Genomic DNA, 24,668 nt, shown 5'->3' with positions numbered 1-24,668 from the left:
CTGTCTATATATATGGGAACTAGTTCCTCAGTTTTTGAGACACCGATCGGATCTTATATCCTTTTCTCTTCAAGAAGCTGCTCATTTGTCGTAACCACCGATATCGACCAGCTGTAACATATAACTGTTATACAAACTGAACGATCAAAATCATTTTTAAATTGTGAAGGGTATTCTAGTTTCTAGTTGTATAACCTTAAACTAATCGTGTTACATATTAAGTTATATGGAATCTGTTTGTCCGTCCGTTCGTCCGTGCAAGCGATAACTTGAGTAGAAATTGAGATATCGTCATGAAACTTGGTACACATGTTTCCTGGCATCCAAGAAGGGTTGGTATTGCAGAATCGGATCATTGTCACGCCCACAAAACGCCATTAATCTAAAACATATAAATTACCATAACTAAGCTCCACAATAAGAAACTAGACGGTTATTTTTTACGACGAATTGCATTAGCATGTTTCAAAATTTTTTTTTAAGTTGGGGTGGTTCTGCCCTCTTATAAGTTTAATATAACCCACCGAGTTACTTTCTAAAAACCCCGTTATTGAGAGTACCACAAGAAATGAAAAACCGTTTCATGTGATCATTTGTAGTATGCGGAGCCATCTTATTAGAATATTTTTCGCTTTTGGCGTCACAGGCACATTCTCCAATGTAAACACTAATACTTACATAACTGTTTAAAAAGCACACTTTGAAAAGAAGTCGTAAAGCCCTCGTTGCAAGCGACATCGTGATTGCAACCTGCGGCAGTGCCGCACCAAAAGTTGTGTCGGCAAGCTGCGGTGTCACGCGAAGACATTTCCTGCGGCACTCACACATGTATGGGTAAGCATCTTGAATATACGAATGTTGTGCTCATTTTTCGACCGACTTTGCTGTTTGCAGCACAGCAGCTGTCGATGTGACAGTTGTCGATTCCTTCATTAAATATTTTCGCTTCGCTGAAGTGTTCCACACCGCCTTCCGCTACTCACATATTTATAGATTTCCATAGACACCATTGCTAAGGAGATGATGGATGAAGGAAGGATTCGGTTGTACTTTTCGTAGGGCTTCGACTGAGGCTGAGTTCGTTAGATAACGGAGATTTTCTATTCAGTTAAGAACAGCAACAGCAAAATGTAGGATGATATTGTGCAAAAGAATTTAACTCTGCTGCTTTGCAGAGATGGGGCATCAACTGACATTGGCATTGCTTTTGTCACAGAAATTGAGAGTTGGAAATGTGGATAATTCAACTTATTTTATTCTATTTTTTGTCAAATAGGTATAAAATTAGCCTAGTCTGTCACTAGTCCGTTCATCCATTGCCTCTGTACATGTTAACTTTAGAAAACACTGAAAGATATGACTCTCAGGAAAAATCATTAATGTCGGTATGTAATGTAGCTGAGACGACTCAGCTGTAATTTTTAAACATATATAAATCGGTATTGTCATCGACCTCTTCTTAATGGCAAATATTCATATATAAGGTGGTAATATATCTTTCAAATTTTCTGCAGCAATTCTTCAGGATTGAATGAGAATTTGGAGTTAACTTCAGATAAACTCAGGGAATGATTTCCTAAAGTAGCTAGTCAGTACCTTGGTTGTATAATTCCTATTAAATTCATATTTCTGAGTAAACTTTTCAAACATTTCAGGAAATCACAAACCATAAAATGTTATTGCTAAAAGCGAAAGTCTAAAAACCGCTCGTATATATATATATATATTTACATATATATAAGTTCACATAATACGAGATATGTAAATGCGGAACTCATAGTGCAAAATACATAGTGATATATAATTGTACATATGTGTATCAGCAGTTGGGATCAATTCTCTTTTTTACTGAACTGCAACGTTATGCAACATTTCACCCCCTTTAGCCGCTTAATCCATCCGTCTACGTGAAATAACAAACAAGTGATTTGTTTTTATTTTTAATTAGTTTATTACCATTTTTCATTTACCATAATTATTATTATTAATATTAATAATTTGTTTCAAGTTTAAATAACAATCACATTTACTTTGTCCATAATTTTTTTGTCTTTTTGTCTTTTTTGCTTATTTGATTTTCCATTCACAAAATTAACCTTTACGTTTGCTTACATCACGCAATATGGCATTTAATACATTTTTAATTGTGTATTATTTAGTGTTTCATTTCACTTTTGTCGGGCTAACTCGCCTTTAAAATCATCTGCTCGCCATTACAATTGCCGCCATTGCGAATTAATAACTACTTATTGTTAAAATTTAAAAATTTATGTACGCAATAAACATTTTTTATGGATTTATTTATTTATTCAATTAATTTCTCCTCATTTCGTTCCTCACCCGAACCCTCAACATAATAAAACGCGAAAATACAGTTGGATGAAACACTGATGCATTTTTTCAGTTTTCGCCTCCTTGCTCCCTACCTCTGGAGAGCGCTCGCTTGTCAGCCGGGAAAGGTATCCGCTGGCTTGCATTAGTTCAGCTTAAATATTAAACGATTTTTTTCATATCTTTTATTTTCATTTTCGTTTCTAAATCTTGACTTTTTTATTTTTTGTTTATTTATAACTCTATTGTAATTTTTGCTTTTACGGATTATTTTAAATGGATTGACTCCCGAGTAATTTCAAATGTAAACTTTTGTAAAATGTAAAAATCGGCACACATTCATTCTCTTGCCTCATTTTACTCTCTTTCTCTGTGTTTATTGGTTGGTTCATTTTGGGCTTGGTATCTGCTAACTATCTCCTAAATGAACTTCTGTTATTTCATTTTCGTATTTTACGCTATATCTGTTTAAGTTGAATAAGAACAATAGATAGACATTTAAATAGGGTTTTTTTTTCAACAGACGAAGGTTTGTGTTTAAGTTTTTCGGGGGTATGGGTGTGTGGACAAGGTTTAAATATGTTAGGTGTAAGTCAACTCGGAGTACGCCTTCTAATTCCTTTTAATTTGAGTGCAAATCTCAGCGCCTTCGTTTCTTAGAATGGCACTCCCACATTCATTCAAAAAATCTATAGTTTAGACTTAATTAATTTCTGATAAAATTTGGCTAATTTTCTGGCACGAATTATTGGTCGACACTTGAACTTGTTTACTTTTAGTATTTCTAGTTCGGGTTCTTTCTATTGCTAGACATCTAATAAGTATGTATGGTATGTATATACGAGTATTAATGCACGTCGCATATTGCGTCCTCTAATATAAGTATATTAAATGCGATTTACGAAATCCCTAAGCGCAAATACATGAAAACTGCTTGGAATTCTACAAAACTACTTGCCAAAACACTAAGTAAGGGGCTCACAAAAGTGTGTGTATATGCACGTATGTATGTATGTATATAGTAACTGAATGATGGAAAATTCTCTAGTCCCTCCAGACTCTTGACTGACTAGCCCTTTTTTCTACAGGGTGCCAGTCAGAATTTGATTTAAGTACTATTTTCTTACTATTGGGGAATATATAATTTTTCTGAATACCAGCACATGCATGCTCGTCATTCAAGTATGATAATGTGTTTGGATGTATATGTCATTACAACTATATGTATATATTGGCAAATCTTGTTCCGTTTCATAGCCACACTTCGACTTTTGCGTTTTTATTTTGTTTTACTGTTGAAATGATTTGATTATGGCCTGCTACAATACCTAGTTCAAAATTGTTTCGTAACTAACTGTAAACGTCTGTCTGCTAACCATGTTTTTTCAATCAATATTTCATTTGATTATTACTCCATTAATTCATGAATATATTTAGTGTATATTCTCAAGCATTGGTGGAAAATGGCCGAGAAGAGCAGCCACTCATTCGCGTAATAAAACTGTAACGCCATATGATAGAGAACATTTTCACTCGAAACGTTTCGTCCATTGGTACATCCATTAACAATTTGAACTAAGCCCGCATCGAGAGTAACCGTTGACTACGGACATTACTCTTCTCTACCATTGCTTGTTTAGATTTCTTATGACTTCTTAATTTACATATTTCCTTTTCATTTATCGTCCATTGAGGACTGGCTTTAGCTTGTGTGTAGAGTACTTGTATATGAAATTGATCGGGTTATTATCCTTTATAAAACAGACCACTGCCATTGACTAAGTATCGTAAAAACTTACAGTCTAAGATACAAATATGCGTTTACTTGCTAAATATTCTATTTCATTCTATTGCAAACTCCCCATCGTACGGACTTCCACCGCCATTGCACTTTTGTGTCAATGGTTGGTTCGTTCGTTGCATTGCTCGAGAAATTCGACATAACCATTAATTTTTCCACATACCCTTGAAGTTTCAGAAGTTCCAGAAATCAAAATCCAGTCACTAATGCGAATAACGACAGCATCACTTGTGTGGGTTCAAGGCCTGCAGAATATGGCTGTTGCTCGGCATTCGTATTAACTACCGTTGACGTCCACGGCAACAGGCATTGGCCCGCCACAAATGCCCCTGTTGACCCCTTTCATGCCATTAATAGTACTCATGCTGTTCGTGTAGTGTACGGGTGAGGCGAGCGGTGGCGACTCCGGTGGCGTGAGTGGAGTTTCTGGCAGCGTGCCAGTGTCCGCGTTGCTTTCATGGTTGGGACTCAGCTCCAAATTCACATCATGCCCGTTAGTCATTTCGTGGCCATTCAAGTCGGTTGAGGCAGAATTTACTTTACCAATGAGATTGCCGTTGGTTGTATCGTGACTATTACCGTTTGTGACTACTGCTTGGCAAAACTCGTTTGCCGACGTTTCTGTAGAGTTGTTGTATAAAAGTTGTTTTAATTTCAACTGAGTCGGAGTGGTGTCGTATGCGTCTTCGATGGTAGATGAGCTGGTGGTGTGGGTGACGACGCCTTTCGCATTACTCTCTATGTTCCTGTTGTTGTCATTTAAGTCAGCGGCAATCGGTGGCGGTGGTGGCGATGGTGGTGGCAAGGAGTCTAATTGATTATTCTCTAACCCAGCAAAATCGGCTAATTGCTTTATCTCCTCGTTGGATGGTGGATCAGGTAAGCTAATGATACTATCGTAGCCATAATTCGAAAGTATTGGTTGTGGAAATGAAGGATGAGCTACATTAATATCCGTTACACTTTCTTCATCTTCACCACATTTGAGCGAAATCTGTATATCTTCTGCAGGTTCTTTATCTAGAACAATATCAGAGCTTTGATGTTCGATGTTGCGCTCGGTGTTATTTAGGTCTTCCACCTGGTTCGTACATTCTAATATATTGTTGTTGTTAATACAATTTTCACCTAATACCTCATTTGAGTTTCTTGCTGTCTCTTCTGTAATACTATCTGTCTTTACATTTTCTTCCTTCTCGTTTGACTGTGTAACTTCATTTTCAAGGCTGACTTCAGGTTTTTCTTCCTCATTTTCTACTTCAACCATCTCTTCTACGATAGCAGTGGTAGTCTCTACCTCTCTTCCCGGCTCTGTTGGTGTCATTCGTCCGCTATCCGATGAAATCTCTGGTGCATTAGCGTCAGACAAGTCTTCAATCATATGAGATGCTTTCATATTACTCTCCGATAATACGTTCTCTTTATTGTGCTCATTTTTGGATACTTCATTGCAGTAGGCGCTGTCATTGGCCATCGAAGTAGTGCCATTTCCTTGTGCAGCGGGCGAATTCTCTAGGCTATGTCCATTCTCAGATCTATGGTCATCATCCTCGCCCATATTGTGTGCTGTTGGACGTGCGAGTGGTAAGTGCGAAGATGGTGACGCGGTCACATATGTGGCTGATTCAATGATGTAGAGCTCTTGATTGCCATATGAATAGCGTTTGTTGGAGTCAGTGGACGATGTAGAGCTCAAATCTGACTGGGAAAGACCGGTATTGGAATTGTGTACGAGGTTAGATTTGCCTTCTGTAGTTGCACCATCTCTTTCCAAGTTGGGTGAGAGGGCTGGTTCTTCCAATTCGACGATCTGATGCAAACTACGTTCGGTTATTTCCTCTAAGCAATTTGGAATTTGCTGCTGCAGAGCCTCTGGTGGGGGTTGGTGGATTTGTATTTCCTCATGATTGCGCAATATCTTTTCATCCTCTGTTCGTAGAATAGTTGCGGCTGCAGCTGCCGGTGTTCCTTCATAGATTGGACGCGGCTCTTCGGTGATAGGGCTGCCGGGCATGCTTTTGGAGTCAACGCCCCGCGCAACTTCAACGACGAACACACCATCCTTCTCGGAGTTATTATAATGCATTTTGGTCTCGCGAGCGACCCGTGAAATATCCTGTAAGAAATAAGCAAATGATTGGATACATTTAAGTGGTTTCTTTGCTCTGAGTGAAATTTTAATATATAGTAGGTTCATCAAAAATTACAATTAAAATCGGTTGATACACAGTACAAAATAATTTACATTTGTATTTGAAAATGAAAAGTTTTCTGAAGTGAGAGTACAAAATGCATTAAGTTTCATAAAAATTACGATGTGGTGTGCTGTATAGTTTATGTATGATTATATCAAGATATTACCATATATAACTTCATTAATAAAATGTTTAATTACGCGTACAGTCGGATTCATCTCGTTAGCATAGTTTTTCGCTCATATTTTAAAGAGCTTTGAAAAATTTACATTAAACTTTCAAAAAAAAAAATTAAAGAGGAGCTAAAGCGTGCATATGTACAGCCGAGTGCCAACATTAAATGTAGGGATAACATTCTTGTTCCAACGAGCTGAGTTTAAAGTTCTCCTGAGCTTGACTTCTCACAACTTCATCTTCCACAGTCATTCGGCAAATCTTACGTATATTCAGAGTCTGCAAAGTGGGTTTTACAACAAGGACATCCAACAACAATAACGCAAAGAGCGCTATAGTACGCATATAAAAGAGTCAACAAATTCATAATATCCGTACAGAGAGTGGGTGAGAACCCGAGAGAGAGGGGGGAAAATTTGAGGTTGTGAAAATGGCTTGAATGTGTCAACAACGAAATTAACGACAACTACAACAACAAGAGCAAGTACGAATACATATAAATACATACAACAATAAGTACAAGCAAACAACAACAACAACAACAGCAAATACAAAATACGAAGAATGGTAAGAATAACAAAGACTACGATAACGACAAGAAGAGCAAACAAATAAGAATATGTAAGTGCAGAAGAAGAAGAAGTAAGTAGAAGAAGAAGTTAAGCAAACAAACGAATGTTGAACCGCTTCAGTGACGTGCTTCAGATGAGTGCATGTGCGAGTGGGGGTGTAGATGTGAGAGGGCGGTCGTGGATGCCAACCAATTCTCAATTGCCAAATAAAGCCCCTCAAATCTCTTAATGCCCAGCACTTGTCGCCCAGCAACAAAAACAATCACACATTGGCGCAAAACAAGCCCACAAGGCAACAACAACACCAACAAAAAGTCAACATTAAGCACTCAACACCCAACACCCAGCAGCCAGCGGCAAATGTTCAACATTCAACATCGAGCACTTACGTGTCGCTCTTCAGTCTCAACGATCAGGTGATTGTTTTTCAAAGTCATCTTCGTGACAGAGCCATTAGGACGTGTAAAGTTCTCTTGGACGGAGTTGTTAGATAGATTGGCCTGAGTTTTCGACTTATTGTTATCAGTGGGCTTTACTGGTGATGACATTGCGATTGAAGCTGGTGTTGCAGTGGAGCACTCAGCCGCCAACAGCAACAGGTCATCTGGCTGTTCATTGACAGTGGCGACGGCAGCGGCGCCGCTTGCACCATTACACCTACTATTTTTCACGGCACAACTGGACGGTTTGCTGGTATTGGATTTCGCACTGACGCACTTTCCATTACTGAGGTTTTCGATGGAGGACGGTAGCGGTTGATTTGGTATTGAGGTCGCAGTGTCGTTTGTGGACTGAAAGTTTCAAAGCAAAGAAATGAAAGAGTATGAGAGTATGAATTTGTCTGTAGAATGATATGACTGACTGAAGCTTAACTTAAATTGGATAACATTTCGAAGTAATCAAAAGCAATATAATTGACAGAACAAAGTTATATCAAGGTCAGTAAAATGCCTAAAAAAATGGCATAATACTAGAGAGCACGCAATATTTTCCCAATAATAATATTCTAATTGTATACACGTTAAATTAAGTTAGCTTGATTTTCATTTCTAATGTTGTACAATTATTTTCTAAAAGTAAGAAGATGATCGATCGACCACAACAAGGAACTTTCCTCTTTAATATGGTGCAAAAATCACCAATTCGTATTCACAAGTCAGCATCATCATCTCTTGAAAGCTCACAGACACGAGTTCTCAGGACTCGCTTTGCAGTTTCAACGGCAATTTAGTGGGTCGTTTACTTGCAGACTTTCTCATGCCTTTAAGCCACAACAACACTAAAACAAAAACCGTTTAAGATGATATATAATAACATTGACAACCAATCTTTAACTACACAGCAGTAAGAGACAACAACGTGCCTAAGCCACAACGGAAAAAACTGAAAACCGCAGTGTAAATGGAGCCCTTGCCACAATGAATACGTGAGACAGGTCGCTATAGCAACAAAATTCGAGCAGACATATGAATAAGCGAGTTCAGCACTAATTTCGGAAATGGAAACTAACAAAAGTAACTAACACAGACGAATTGATGGGTAAAATGCGGTCGGAACAAATTGAAAGGTGTGCGCAGGAGGTGTGAACAGAAACCGCTAAGCGAGTGTAAACAGAACGCCGGTAATTTCCAACCAGCAGCTGAAATGTCACCACCAGACGCCGACAATGATATTGGATTCAGCCAACCACAGACCACGTCGTACTCGGCGGCGTCACCGGGACACATAGCAACTTGCCATCAGACCGAAGCGGTGATTTAATTTGCTGGTTATAAAAGTACATCAGTATCCATGTGTCTGTCCAGCGGCTGCTTGTCTCCTTGTAAGTGTATGTTTGTGTTCGCTGGAGTCACACTTCGTTGGCGTTTTCATCTCCGTTTTAATTAAAATTTCAGCAACCAAAGAACCATCAAATACGCTCGTACAAGAACAACTAGACAACTAATCTGTAGGCGAACCCCAACGGGAAGACACAAACACCAACACTGTCAGCCGCCAATACACACGCGAGCAAATATATACTTGAGTCCAGGCCGATGGAGCGGGTTGACAAACACTTCTGCAGCACTATCGGCACTTACTATCGATCGAGAGGCAGAGTTGCCACACTCGATTGCAAATGTGTTCGATTAGATTTCCTAAAACATTGCTGAATGCGTCGTTTCAGTAGGGTGAAGTGTCTAACCTATGTAGAAGAAAGCACTCTTCCCTTGCTCTTCCGCGCATCACATACATTTTCAGAAAATATTCATATTTGTGCATATTTCAAAAACAGAGGTGTATCTGTGGGAATTAATGCAATTACCTCTTCTTGTGCTTTTCTGTCGTCACCAACATTTTTTCCATTTGCTACATTTCCATTGGTTTGGTTGGCGTGCGAAGCATTCGGTGAACGAGAAAACTTCGCGTAGAAGAACCTGTGAAGAGAAGCACATATATATTTAATATTTAATTGTATTATCTCTGAAGCAATCAATAGTGAAATAAAATTATTAGCTTAATTTTTTTATATATTTTATTTAAAAGTTGTAGTAAAACAATTTTCCCTCGAGAGCTCCTTACATAAAGAAGAAATCTTTTTTCTCAACAAAACCATCTTCGCACTCATCTACTTCATATTTCGCAGCTAATGATAAATTTAAGGTTTGTGCGTGCATATATATAATACAAGTCTATAGAACCTAAAACCACAGAACAGATTGCAAGTCATTTTTAAGAGAATCTTTTGGTTTATAACGCAATAAGGCCCCGAACAATAATGACACCAGATCAAATAAAACGATTTGCTCAGCTGAACCGAATTCGGATCGAAGCCAAAGTGCTGGTTAATGGTTACTAATTGGAGCAAATGTTGCCTAGCAAAAGCTTTTAACCCTAAGTTTAGGCTAAAGCGGGAGCTACAAGTATATGCATTACAATTCTCAATAACGAAGGTTAGAAACAAAATTATGTGCACTTTGACGCATAACAACGGTACTTTTTGCTTATAAGTTAAGAGGCATATCTGCAAATAAAATTTCCCAATGCCACACCCTTGGGGCTATAACCCAGCAATCATCCAACAATATTACATTTGTAAATGTAGCAGCCAACAACAGCAACAATGTCAGTTTAAATGCTTGTGCAGATGCCTCGGGAAAGTGTCAAATTTATTCGCATAATTTATTCATTTGGCACCGAAATCCAGTTGCACATGCGTGTCGCAATACCTTCGCACAATGAATGTGAATGCCAAAAGTTGGCTTGACATCAAAAGTTTGCCCATTCACTGATTCAATTTACAACCTCTAATAGCTGGCAGCAAACGTCGCCACAAACCACCGCTAGAAATCCAATTTGGCCAAAATTTTCTTCGTGCTGTTTTATTGTCTGCCTCTCCAATGCCTCTGTCTCACACTGCAGAGGAGAAAATTTCTAATCTCCTTAAAACTTTGTGCGCACGTTTGCCTTGTATGCCTTTTTTGCTGGAACCGTAAAAATTATCTTCATTAGAATTGATTTGGGTGTCTTAGCTGGAACCACTGACACCGTCTTACTTTAAAATGAATTCGTAAGTGACTTTTCAAGAGATTTAATCTCGCGGAATCCGCGCATATGTGTGTGGTACTCGTAATGCTCACTGCTCAAGAGCGCTCATGGTCATGGTGCAGGGACCGGTGCCCCCCCCAAAAACTTTGCAACAAAAGTATATTGTATTTGAGACTTTGCACACTTTAATCCGTTATATGTGGCAACTTTGTATTTGAGACTTTGCACACTTTAATCCGTTATATGTGGCAACTTTAAGTAGCGCACGTGGCTGTGAATACCTTAGCAAAGCAAAAGCAAATGACGGCTGTGGAGGTATTGCGGTGAACTCGATGTTTGGATAACAAAATTAATATGTAAAGCTAAGCCTATGAAGAACGGATTATACTTTGTACATCCGAAATTCAATAATTTCGCAATTAAATATTACTCCATACATTTTGAGCTCTCGACATCAGTCAGGTACTGTTATTTTGGTATGGAAAGTGTCTCATTGCCGCCTTGAACCAACATCAAAGAAAGTCATTGCAAATTTATATTTTATTAAAAATTACTAAAATATTGATAGATATAGAGCATCAAGAATCTGATGAAAGAGGCTAAATGACAAATGATTTGTACTCAATAATTAATTTTTTTAATTATGCGATCCACTTTTACTTTACTACTCATACACTTCAAGAGGTCCGACCATGTCCATAGTATGTCCTGGAATTATCGCGTAATGTATGTTTTGGTATTTTCATTTATTTTTCACAAATACTGTTATCTCGGTAATCCCCTTCTCTCGAGCCGTGTGGATGTTCCGCTGGTTGGTTTTTGTTTACTCAAATGTAAAGCTTTGTCATACCGCGCCTTATGTTTAGTTGTCATACCAGCATCTGTCATGCCTAATGCGGCCTAACTCCGTTTTCTTTCTTCCCTTTCTTACCACCAATTCCACCATTTTTTCATCTCTGTTATGCGACATCCGGAGAAGTGAAGAATACAATCTTACATCTACTTTCCGTTGTCTTATGCGAAAAAATGTCTTAAGCTACATCTGTTTGTGGTTTTTGTAACAGTTTCCGCACCTCTCCTCTTCATCTTTATGAGGCAACTGTAGAGCAATCGCCTTGTCAATGCTCACAACACACTGTGTACGCGTGCTCTAGATCAGAAAGGAAGATTTATTGCTGAGGCAATCACTATGTCATGCCGGAATGAAAAAAACAACGATTTGTCAAAGCTAAAATGAGCTTAGTGGACTTGCACAGATGTCGGCGGGAATCGTGCCGCAATATTTGGCTTCTACAAGTATATAATTGAGGCACTTTTGTATAGGTCAGCTGAACCCTGTGATGAATCGAGAACGTGTTCTCATTCGGATAGCAAAATATTATTATTCACGTATGGACATTTCAAGATAAAGGGGCTAAACAACTTTCAGTTAAAATCAAAAGTTATTTAACCAAGACAGGACCCACGAAGACTTCGACGATATTTTTTACTTACTGCAAAGAAGGGATTACTTATCTAGATGTAGGTTAATGTGCGTCCCCGCAAGTGAATTTATAGTTTAAATGTCATTTACTTAAGCCTCCTGAAGCAAGAAGCAAAGTGTCTAGGACAAATGCAAACTTCCCAAAACGGAAATGGAAATCAATCAATTTTGCAGACGAAAAGACGGTAGACACGCGCAGGCAGCCCCCAACAACTGCTCCAACTAGCGACTGCTGGTAAATGCTTACACTTTTAAACTTAGTGCACCTTAACATTGAAACGATATGGTTTATAAATATCTATATATATATATATATATATTATGGTACATAAATACAGTACATATATACGGAAAGATCACTTACCACATAATGCCCGTTAAAGATAGAGTCAAAATGATTGTCAACAACACAACGAAGATTCCAGCAGCCAGCTTATAGTGGTTTTTAAATACTGTAAATAAATTGAAAATAGTTCAGTTCATTAACAGAAATACTACTTAAATAAAAGGCACATATCATATATCTCACATAAGTGAGTGTACACATACGTTTTTATATGAATATATACCTACCTTCTTCCAATACATTCGGTTCCTCCATCACCGAGTAAGCGGTGGCATTACTCATACGCTCCGTAACTGGCGTTAATCCAGCATAACTACCATTCGCAAGCATTGGTAGGGGGAACGTCTCATTGCCGCTTCGTTCGTTCAGTTCACCATTCTCCAGATTATTAAGTGACGCTGCAGCAGGTTGGCTAGCCATCACCTCACCGGAGCCCGCTATATCTACGCTCAACTCATCCTTCCGCAGATTACTTATGCCATGATTCACCGTGAAGTGCGCATAGTCGGCGTCGTGGTGTGCTTTGTTGCGAGCTAAGGCCGCCGGATTGCCGAATGGGTAAGAGCCTTCGACCCCGTCAAAGCCGCCACCACCAACACTCTCGTCTATCAGATCGCCACCGTACTGTATGGAGGATTCGGCGAGTCTATCAACGTCATTGCCATTCCCATTGCCATTATCCTCCAGCATGTTGTTCTCATACATGCCTGAATGCTGCTGGTTTGCTTCGTCGGGCATGAAATCGATTTCCTTGAGTTCAATTTGCGGCGGCAACTCACCTATCACCGGCACGCCAATCGACATTTCTGGCAAAATGGCAGGCTGTATGATTACGTCTGGCATTTGCGAAGGTGCAGAGGTGGCAGAGGCTGTTGAGATAGTAGTGCTGGAGCCGGAGCCGCCGCCTGAGGATTGCTCTACTTCCATTATGGATTCACCAACATACGTGACGTCCAATGGAGGTGCGCCGTCGCTTTGGCTACGAAAAATCTTCAGTGAATCGGCGGTATTACGTACAGGTGATAGAATGATGTCTTCTTCGTAGCGTATTTGTTGGGGTGCTAAATGTTCATCAAGTCTAGCTGCATTCGGATGTGTACTGGCTAAATAGTTTGCTGGAAAGAACTGGTTCTCTAGTCTTGTCTTTCGCAATTTCTGCTGCTGTTGTTTCTGTTGTTGCTGCTGTTCATAATTTGTATTTGTGGTGGGAAGAGATTCGCCAACTTTTACCTCAGTATTGGAAATATAGAAAATAGTGTCCGAATCGCGATCTATTGTTGGCTTGCGTGGCGGCGGAGGTGGTGGTAGTGGTGGTTTGGGCAACGAACCATCCTTCTTCAAGTCCGCCAAGAATAACTCATCCGATATTTGTGGTGGTTTCACTTTTACTTCGGGTGCTAAGTATTTTATATCTTTCAACTCTACATCAGACTCAGAGTCGGAGCGAAATGTGAAGATCGGAGTAATATTCTCTGCACTTAAAGCACCTTCTGTGCTGTTATCACCCGTATCGATTATCTCCACCACTAAAATCTCATCACCACGTTCAACATTTTCACGAGTGCTGGATTCATTATGTCGAACCTGACCGCTGGAAATGAGTGGCTTCATCGATATGGCCTTTGCAGTTTTCGCCATCAGTTCCTCCATTGTGTTCGTTTTTGAGTTGCTACCCGTGTAATCCTGTTGTCGATATGAAAACTCCAGATCTTCACTTTCATTTCCAATACCCTCGGATACGTTAATATGTATCTCGATAGCAGCTGGCTCTGGTTTACCGGATGCTATGTTCAGTTGAGGTGTGGCACTAGACTCTTGTGTAGCGTAATCGGCTCGATCGACAACATATTGTGTAAAGCGTTCTTGCTGCACAACTGGGGGCTTGGTGGTGCCACTGCGCAAGTCAGCCTCAGTTTCTAGTGGAAGAGCATAAAAGCCGTCGCTATCTTTGAAATTTGTAGACGCTACGATAGAATCCACGGTTGAGTCATAGACTTCCACTTGAATATCGGATATTTTCGACTCCGTGCGGTCGTTGTTTGTGTTCTTTGGGGTACTGAAGAATGGTGGTTGTTTTGCAGATTTCTGACTCAACGGCAATCGTGTAGTGCTGCTCATTAACTCGGGAACTTGAAAAACAGTAGTGGAAAGCATTGGTGTGTTGTGGTTCACAGTGGCAGAAAGAAAGGCGATTGGGGCTCGAGACGGTGCTGCGGTTGTATTAGTTGTTGACACTCTATGGGCTTCTTCGCCAAATGTTCTCACTTTTGGAGGCTCTACTGTGGTCTGCTCCAACAACGAGGTCGGCGCAAGAATTTCTACGATGCGACCATTGCGTAGCTGTGATTCTATTGAAGTCTCGTGATGATGGTGAGCCTTCTTATTAGCCTGCACAACAGTGAAGCGTTTCTCTTCCATTAGAATCGGTCCTAAGTAACCATTATGTACTGGCTTCAGAATAGGCACATTTGTCGTAGATTTTTCGACAACTTGGTGATGGAATAAGGACGGTGAAACATCAATAGAGCTGCCAGCATGGTCCCCAGGTGCCAATGTTGAGGCATCCAGGCGTGGTGTTTTTGTCGATAACACCTCGCTGTTGTCACCGCCGTTGTCATAGTTTTTCTTTTCGCCCTTAATAACCTCCGTTGTATCTATTTGTGTTTCCTGTTTTGCTTTTATATCACCAGCAGTGGTAATATTTTCGACATGCGATTCAGCGCTCACATTCATATCAACAGCCGGCATGTAATGCTTATCGGTGAGTTGCTTTTTTCTTGTTTTCTTCACACCATCATGACCGTCTTCATCGACGTCGCCCGAGGTGGCACTTTTGTTGCTGCCGTTGAATTGTTTCGTCTTCGCAATCGATTTTAAATCATGTTTTTCCAAGTCAATAAGTTTTATGATGCCCTCACTATCGCTAACACCGTCGCCATGTCCTGCAGATTCCTTAATTTCTCCATGTTTGGCAATAACGGCTTCATCGTGCGATACCGTTGTCTTCGTCCGATATTCCTCATCATGGCTTCTGTCGTCGCGGTTATCGGGCACTTCATCAATAAACATTATGCCACTATCGGTGTTCACCTTTTGTATTGTTTGCATTGTTGGCACTTGGCTCGTTGTAGCCATGGCTAGTGCAGATGGTATCACTGTTGTTGTGGATGTGAAGGAGGTTTTCCTATTCACAGTTTTGGTGGTTGGTGGTGTGCTGCCAACTACTGGAGCGGCTTGTTTCACTATTTGGTCTGCGCTGCTTATGAGTGGGTGGGGCGATGGCGGAAGATTGTCGCCGACGTTCGCGGAGCTCCTTTCAATTACTGTACTGACGACAGTGGGGTTACCGTTGGATAATGTTGACATTGCCGGACCACTTTGACTGACAACAGCAACATTTTCAGTTATTGGAAGCTCGGTGGTTGTTACTGTTGTTGTTGCTTCACTTTTTTTTGCTACTTCGTGAGCGCCATTTTTAATGTAACTGGTGGTAGCAGGTGCGCTGGTGACTGTTTCAGTAATCATTGTTGTTGTAGCTGGCGACATAGTCGTTACCGTTATCGCCTTTGGCAGCGTTTCAATTTGGATTGCAATCATCGGCACATTTGCTGTTGTCGCCGAGATTGGCGTTTTTGCTTCTCTATTTCCCGGTGCAGTTGTTGTAGCGGCTGCTGTGGTGTCGTGTAACTCGACGAATGTCGGTGTGGCAGTCACTTGTTCTGCCAGAGTTATTTTTCGTGTCGCCGCAGCACCAGCAAATGCCGTTACGCCCGCATTGCTATCAGCCGCGTTGTCGGTTGGCTTTGTTGTCACCTCGGTTGATTGTGGCAGGTTGCCAGTTGTCGCAGACACTTCGGCGCCTGGTGCGCTTACCTTGTATGCGTCGGCATGGCTGCCAACTTGTGATGGCTTATCGGCAATGACTACGCTTGCCGAGGCCAATGAGCCGGCGCTTGACACTGCCATGTTTTCCTTGGTCTCAGCCGGAACTGGTTCATTTTCCTGAAAGTGATGTGTACTTTTATGTGTTGCTATTGTGTTTGTTGTAGTTTCGGTATTTTGTCTTGGGGTAGCAGCGATTGTAGCTACATTATCGACTTTTCGAGACAACGGGGCGACATGAGCTGCTTTGATTGCTACCGCCGTGGTAGGGTTGCGCTCATCCTGGCTTGTCTCTTTTTCCTTGCTTTTATCCCTCGCCTTCGACATATATTGCCACTTCTTTCCGTACTGCAGTTTTTGCGATTTGCCCTTCAGCTTTGGTGCGTTACCTTTGCCGACGCTTTGTACCTCAGTGCTTCGTTCTGTCGCCACACTCGCAGCCGCTGCGGCTGCCTCTGTCACATGATGAGTGGGTGTGGTCCTCATAGTGTGCGTAATTTTTGGCGTTATGCCAATTTCCGCCGATGTTACTATGAGCGTGGGTGTGTTGCCTTCCACGCTGACGGCCAAGTGGTGCGTAGGTGCACTCTCGCCATTTTGCAATTGCAACAAAACAAACGCACAAAGCACAAAAGCGGTTAGTATCCTTTTGTTTACCAATAGCCACCTCGCCATCATTCCGTTTAAGATTCTTGTGAAATCAGCGCGTTGCTCGATTACTGGCAATTGTTGTCGTTATTGTTCTTCTTTATTTCAACTTTTCGTTGGCTTTACGGTTTATGAACTCAGTCGACTTGTGCAAATTGCCATGTACATTACTGCCCCCATTTTGCTTAGGAGCGAATTACGAGCATTTTCTAAAACTTAAAACTCGCAGCTCATTTGTGTATCACGTAGCGCGTTGCAAGGTCGGTCGATAGACACTGGCGCCACCACCAATGCGAATGGCAACAACCACAATGCAAGGCGCCGGTATTTTCTCTATGTTGTGTAAATGCTCCTTGGCAAGCGATGAAATTTAGAAAAAAATCTGTTGCGCTAAGTGCTCTAGAAAAGTTTCCAAGTTCGTTACACACTCGTTCCGTTTTGACAATGGCGGTGTGGGTGTGGGGGCCGGATCCGTTCAACTTGGCGAACGTGTAGTGGAAACTTTCTCGGCAGTTTATGAAACACGGCGCTGGACGCTAAGCGCGTACGTCGTGGCAGTCGAGCTGCAGGCTGCGGTTTCAGGCGGTGGACTCCGGTGGGAAACTGGCGGTGGTATACTGTGAGCGCTGCTTTGTAGTTGTTATGTCTACGGTATAGAAAAAAACGCCATTATTGAGCATTGTGAAGGGAAAAAAATTAATTAGCCACGTAAAATTCAATTTAAGCATATTTTAAGAACTTTCATGGACTAACTGGGCAGCTTCTTTGTGAAAAAAATGCCATTATTATATATTTGGGCAGTTGCGTAAATTCTTGCAAAGGGTCATGATAATTAATTTTTATTTGAAATTATTCTTATGTGATATAACTAATCAATGCAGTAACGAGTTCGATGAAAACAATTTTCGAGTACTTTTTCCACCAAAGTCGTATGTCATGAATAGCAGGTTCAATCTTGACTTCCAAAACTTAAAGAGAGTCTGGTTTATTTCTAAAGACCAACGACTTCAAATAACCCCACAAAAAGTAGACTAATGGTGTTAAATCGCAACTTCTTGAAAGCCAATCAATGTCAAAATTTCTTGTGCTGTGTAGCTCTTAGACCCATCTTGTTGGAACCAGATGTTGTCAAGATCAACTTGTTCCAATTGCGGCCATAATAAATGGGTTATCATTGATCTATACCGCTCTCCATAGACAGTAATGTTGTCACCAGCTTCATTTCGAAACAAATACGGACCGATGATTCCACCAGACCAAAAACCACACCAAACTGTTATAGTCTTAGATTTAGGTGAATGTAATGATTGTTCATGAATAATTTTCTTCGCAAATCACGCAATATCTCGTTTTAGTTTCCATTTTGAGGTTTCAAGTGGTATTTATAAAGTTTAGACCTGTGTAAAATAAAATCTCGGAGTTAAAAGAAAGATTTCTGTGTCATTTATTATAATAACCATTCTTTCTTGAGTCTTCTCATTTGACTGTCCTCCTTAACCTAAACATATGACCTATTTACACAAGTTTTATAGAAGACTATTCGCTTCGAGTTACGTAAATGTTCGTTACTGAGGCAATTGCCATTAGAGCAAAGAGCAATAAGCAGAAAATGCAAAAAAAGTGCGGAATCAGCACTTCAAAACAGTTACGGGCACGTACGAACCCAATATAATCTCATAGCTAATAATCTACACTAAATTATCCCTCCATACTTTTACCGAGTGCCAAAACTGTAATGGTAACAAAATTATTGTCATTGGACTCCAGAGGATAAATTCAAAGGAGAGATGATGATAATGCATACCTAATAGAAACAAAGGCTTCTTGTTTTAAGCAGTCCTTGCTACTTAGTGGCAATAAGCATAAATTGTAAGCGAATCCTGCACAGCATATCCTAATGTCGCACTAAGTTAAAGGCCAAGCACAATTTGAATCAATACAAAAGAGTAAAAAAGGAGCAAGGATACAAATGGAATGTGGTGGGAGGGCGAGAGATTGGAAACACGTTAAGCATATCAAATAGAGGGAGGTAAAGGATGAGTAACTATTGTTCAGGATATCAGCATTATTTTCACTTCAGTGGGATTTCCTGATGGGCGCATCGTAAAAATGTTGCACTTGCAGATCCGCACACATTGCAGAGTGTGGGATATATATATTTACATATGTGTAAAAAAAGTTAAAATAGAGGGTTGTTATTGTGGAATGTTTTTATGTAATAATGTTACTAGTTAAAGGTAAGTAAGATTCCATATTCCAATATGATCAATTGAATAATTATATAAAAATTTCAAAATGTCCTCGGTTCTATGAAGTCTTTATCAAGCACTTCTTTGACTAACTGTAAAATTTACCTTTTGACGCGTTCAAACAGCTGATCTGAAAGAAATTGCGTTTTGTGTCAGCTTTACAAGGTAATCCAGGTCCTTGTGAAAGCGTAGGCTCATCCGTCTTTACACTGTTTTACACATTCATCACACTGATTTTGGGATTTGCACATCTTCTTGTACGCGATTGTTACACAAACACCTCTGCGATTATTAGCACTTGAAAACTTTTTCGGCTTTTCAATTTATTCAGGCGGTGTATCGCCGACCATTTCCCCAAAAGTATTTAAATTTTTACACTTTTCTTTCGGCACACTTCACTCCCTTTCGCGTCGCTATAAACTTTCACGAACTTTGTGATTTTCGAGACTTTTCTTCTTTGTATTCTTTGTATTTACACTTTCACTTTGGCTTTTTGGTTCTGACGGAGTTGTAAATGCTCACACTCGGTGATTTTGGCACAGTTATGATGTTGCAAGTCAATGTTGCATTTGACAGGCAGCTTTGAATTCAATTAAGTAAATATGTATGTATTTGGCACTTCGAATTTCCTTGCTCACTTAAATCTCTTCTAACTCTTCCCTTTTCCAACTGTCATCACTTGGGTTTTCCTACCCACACTTGTACATTTGCCTTTAGGGTGTTTACCGTTATAGGTGAGGTTTGAATTGTTCCGCTGGTCGCAACCTTTAACTCCAAGAACCGAACGCGAACTGTGCAGAAGGCGAATTTGAACACATCCTTTTGCCGCAACGACGCTGATAAGCCGCGCCGCCAGCAAACAGCGGAGACTGGAAGCCACTGGAAGCCTGCGAATGGGAGAGGCAAACTGAGTACATGCATAAGTAATGGTGTTGGATGTTGCTCAACTGTCAAAACCGACCCTGCATATCCAGAGAGCAGGGAGCAGCACTAAAAGGCTCTTAGCGGAAAGCTTTTGTGGTTTGTTTACATAACGTGCGCCGCTTTAATCGGAGCTCAGTAAGACTGCGTTCAGTAAAGAAATTTTGTGCTGCTTATAACCGGCAAGTTCTCTTGGTGTCGGTCATTATGTTCACTCGAGCGACACGACCTGCACAATTTTATGCATTTTCTTTCATATTACATTCTCAAATTCTTGCACACTTCATATACGCGGTGCACAAAAATATTTCTGATTAGCTAATTTTTATCCTTATTCACCTTTTTATATAATATAAAAACTGGTTAAGGCGACGAAAGAGTCCTACTAGGAACCGACACCAAGTGACAGCTTTGCTGCTCTCTTTTCGAAGGAACATCTTTTGTGGACTGCATTTTAGCTCCTAATTGGAGAGCTTACTTAGCCTGGCACTTCAATACCCAAACATAAATGAATGTATGTGCGTTTGTACAGCGGCAAGAGGGTGGTGGGGAACGCTTTTGTTTACAAGTGTGCTACACGTGACTGACTTTAGAATGCGACGCAAATGCTTTAAAATATCCCCGCCACGATGACAGCGGTAAGGCGCGTGGCTCAAGCGAAACAATGCGGCGCCCAGCCAGTGGAAAATATCCAAACGCTTCACCACATAACGGTCGCATTACGCCAACATAATTGCCTGTTTGCACTGACGCCAATAATGGGTTGGTCAACGAATTCGCAACCGGAAATTTGCATTTCATCCTGCGTGTGCGTGTGTGGGTGCTTCATCACTACAAACGCTGAGGCTCATAGGAGCAAGTGAAAATGCTCTGATGAGGTACCTAATTAAAATTCTTAAACACGCATTAATTCAGCTCGTCCACAATTAGGCAGGGGGCCTAAGTGAATTTTTACACGCAATATAAAATGAGCCACGAACTCGAAGCAGGTACTCGTACATCCCTCAATGTAACCCAGGAAACATGCAAGTGCACAGAAGTTATATATCGGCTAGAAAGTGATTATATAATTAGCAGAGAAAGTTGATAATCGAGAAGGCCTCAAATGTTAAATCGAAAAATACAACTTCGACTCTTTTGAAATACACCACGCAATGTGGGAAATGGGAAAAAGGCTATAAATAGACTCAACGAATGTTCTTAAATGAATTATCGATGCGCATACTAGAGGAAGAAATTTTAAGTGCGTTTTGCTCAAAACTATTTTTTTTGAGGTGGTTGACATGATATCTCAAGTTCTACTTAAACGTTTCCTTAAAATTTTTTTAAAAAAACCTTTGTTACACATCTTTCTATCCCGCCTGCCTCGGGTTTTTGAAAATTTTAATAAATGTTTTTTTTATTTGAAAAGGTCAAAAAAGAAATTGTTTTGTCGACGCCATTTTGTGAATTTTTTTCTTTGGCAAAGGTCAACCCGATAGCAACATTTTATCTGCATTATAGCAACTATTTTATCCTGTAATTCGATGATTTTTATACCCTGAACAGGGTATATTAAGTTTACCACGAAGTTTGTAACACCCAGAAGGAAACGTCTGAGACCCTATAAAGTATATACATAAATGATCAGCATGATGAGCTGAGTTTCTTATGTTTGATAATACAATATACCGTACTTTCATATACATATATGTATACGAACATATGCTATGTGTATACAATATATGCGCCATATGCCCCACTTGGCACCACCTAGAACAGCGAGTGGTAGATGAATATTCCCAAATAGACCACCCGATCTTTACTTTGCTTAAATACGGTCTTGACATCCTCGGTACGCAGGCATTTAAGGGCTATTTGGATGCCGCTTCAGGTTTTTCGCATATTTTTACATTTTATTTCACTAGATTATGGTTCCCACACTCCTTTTGCAATGCGTCACAAATTTATTTGAAAGTGGTTATCTCGTCCAGGTCCTTGCACATAATGGTAACATTATATATTTTTAGCTGTATTACCGCCATCTGACCAATCACTACTTCTAACATTGCTCTCGACCATGTCGGCTCTCTTGTCTGCTTGGTTTTTTAGTTTTATTAGCAGATCTCCTCTGAGGGTTTTCTTGATGTACCTTACGTTTGAACCCAATTCCTCAAGACCACTATCACATTTAATTTTCCTTAGGATATACGCATTAGACGCAGCGTCGTTTTTGTTAAAATAATAGCGTCTGGTTTAGATCTGAATCTTTTTTCGAACGGCTTCATCTTTTTTACCACGTCCAGTCATTTCTCGCCTGCGGGCTTATCTTGAGCAGTCTTTCTGCATAATTTTTGTGACCTCACTATATGTAGTCTGCTTTCGTTTTTAGGCTTTTTTGTTGTTTATTAGTAGCATGATATCTCACGTAGTATTTTTGGTATATTTCTATCTTTATGAATAGGAAATACTTATGACGCCAGAGAATGTTAATAAATAGAGAAGGCGCAAATGTCAAAAAGTACTAAATTTGCATGTTGCCTCACGATGATGCTAAAAATCAGAAATTGAAGAATTCGTCTGATGTCCCCTTCAGAAAGGAGAATTGGATATTATTTTAATTTATTTCATATTATGCAGTATATGTGGCATCGAATTATAAAATTTATATAAAATTGCCATTTATATGAAATCCTTTATTACTTTAATATATTCTAAGCAAACTGCATTTAGTACTTTTATATGCTTACTTATTATCATTATTTCATTTTTCGATTTAGCCCATTTTATCTAAATACGACGCTATGAAAATGCACACCAATCGGTAGTCGTAGTATTTCAAAAGAGCATAAGTCAACTTTCAATAGCAAACCACTGCAAAAAGGACAAACGAGATAACATAGCCGACCGACATTGTCGTAAAACTGTCGATTGAAACAAATTTTGTCAACTCCGCAACGATGCGCAAAATTTGGTGTCAATATGTATGCGAGCTCGTATGTATATACATATGTTTGTCAGCACAGTTGTCATTTGGTTTTTTTTAAGGTTTTGTCAGAACTAAATTTTTTGCTATATAAGCAGAGAATGTTGATGAGTAGAGAAGGAGCAAATGTTAAATGAAAACTTTTTGAGTACTAATTTGTAATTCCACAAGAGGGAACATCGAAAAGTATAACTTCGAAAAAGAAAAATACACCACACAATATGCGAAATGCTATAAATAGACACAACGAATATTCCTATATGAAAAATCGTTGCGCATACCTATTTAGATTTATGTTTTCAATTTCTATGATATGACAAATTTATAATTATGAAAAACCTTTTGAATTAAAAATCTGTATTACCGGTAAAAACCCCAGAATTCATAATAAAATAAACATTTAATAAGCTAGTTTTCTAACTTATGTATGTGCGTTGCGTAAGCAATATACTTATTAAACAAATGATAATAATAAAACGGTGGCTAAGCGGCCACGTTTCCACTTTTGTGGTGGCTTAGGTCGTATGCGCGAAGGAGTTAAGCTCATTCCGAATACGAGCATATACGTTCGAATCGTAAAATACATAAAATTAAAATTGTATTTAATTTTTTTATTTTATTAATTGGAATCTAAGCATATCATAATTCAATTACTTTAATAGCATATTTTACTTCCTGATATAATTAAAATATATCAGGAGAATATGTTCATATGTTTGGGTTTATTGCATATTCCTTTATTTATGCGTATTTACACAAATGTGATAATCACACATACATTCATGAGTACACGTACGCTGATGCTTGCTTCTTCTTGCCCCGCACAAGCAATGACTTTTGTCCACACTTTTTGCTTTTTGCGAGTTGAACGATCGCAGGCAAGGAGGGATTGGGGCGCACTGCCACATAATTATTTCAGATATATATTTTATTTATCGAATTTAGTTTAAAAACGATTATAGGTATGAATATACGTGTATTTATATATATATATATAATATATATTATATTACGAAAATAATTCATAAATGCATCAGTATTTTTCAATACAAAATAAGCAACATAATAATATACTAAGAGTCTTCAGTTAGAACGCCTCTGTGTATAGTGGCAAGCCAACGAAATAACGGCGAGTTCGCGCAGACATTGTGTTGTTGAAAGTAACCAAATGACGATTTTGTCGACAAACATACATATATACATATGAGCTCGCATACATATTGACGCCGAATTTTGCGCATCGTGGCGGAGTTGACAAAATTTGTTTCAATCAACAATTTTACGACAATGTCGATCGGCTATGTTGTCTCGTTTGTCCTTTTTGCAGGGCTTTGCTGTTGAAAATTGACTTATGCTCTTTTGAAATATTGCGATTACCGATTGGGCTGCATTTTCATAGCGTCGTATTTGGATAAAATGGGCTAAATCGACAAACTATGAAATAATGATAATAAGTAAACATATAAAAGTACTATATGGACTGTGCTTAGAATATATAGAAGTAGTTAATGATTTCATATGAATGGCAATTTAATATAAATTTTGTAATTTAATGCCATAAATAGTGCATAAT

General features: G+C 39.4%; 1 protein-coding gene across 2 annotated transcripts; it reads right to left on the bottom strand.

Moving 5' to 3' along the window:
* Positions 1-1,927: 1,927 nt before the first annotated feature.
* On the bottom strand, positions 1,928-20,045 carry LOC106619745 (serine-rich adhesin for platelets). Of its 2 annotated transcripts, XM_036365302.2 has the most exons (6): positions 19,315-20,045; positions 12,658-17,606; positions 12,449-12,536; positions 9,379-9,490; positions 7,463-7,864; positions 1,928-6,248 (listed from the first exon to the last, which is right to left on the bottom strand). In XM_036365302.2, exons 2-6 carry the CDS (start codon positions 16,988-16,990, stop codon positions 4,410-4,412), a joined length of 6,774 nt encoding a protein of 2,257 aa, XP_036221195.2. In that variant the 5' UTR covers positions 16,991-17,606; positions 19,315-20,045; the 3' UTR covers positions 1,928-4,409. The 2 variants fall into 2 exon arrangements, with proteins under 2 accessions (XP_036221195.2, XP_014093463.3); XM_014237988.3 differs by lacking the exon at positions 7,463-7,864 and having other exon boundaries at positions 19,315-20,042.
* Between the last annotated feature and the right edge of the window lie 4,623 nt (positions 20,046-24,668).

This window comes from Bactrocera oleae, chromosome 5 (assembly GCF_042242935.1).
Source record: "Bactrocera oleae isolate idBacOlea1 chromosome 5, idBacOlea1, whole genome shotgun sequence".
Lineage (NCBI taxonomy): Eukaryota > Metazoa > Arthropoda > Insecta > Diptera > Tephritidae > Bactrocera > Bactrocera oleae.
Note: the sequence above shows the minus strand (reverse complement) of the source record. Positions and strands in the feature narration are given on the sequence as shown.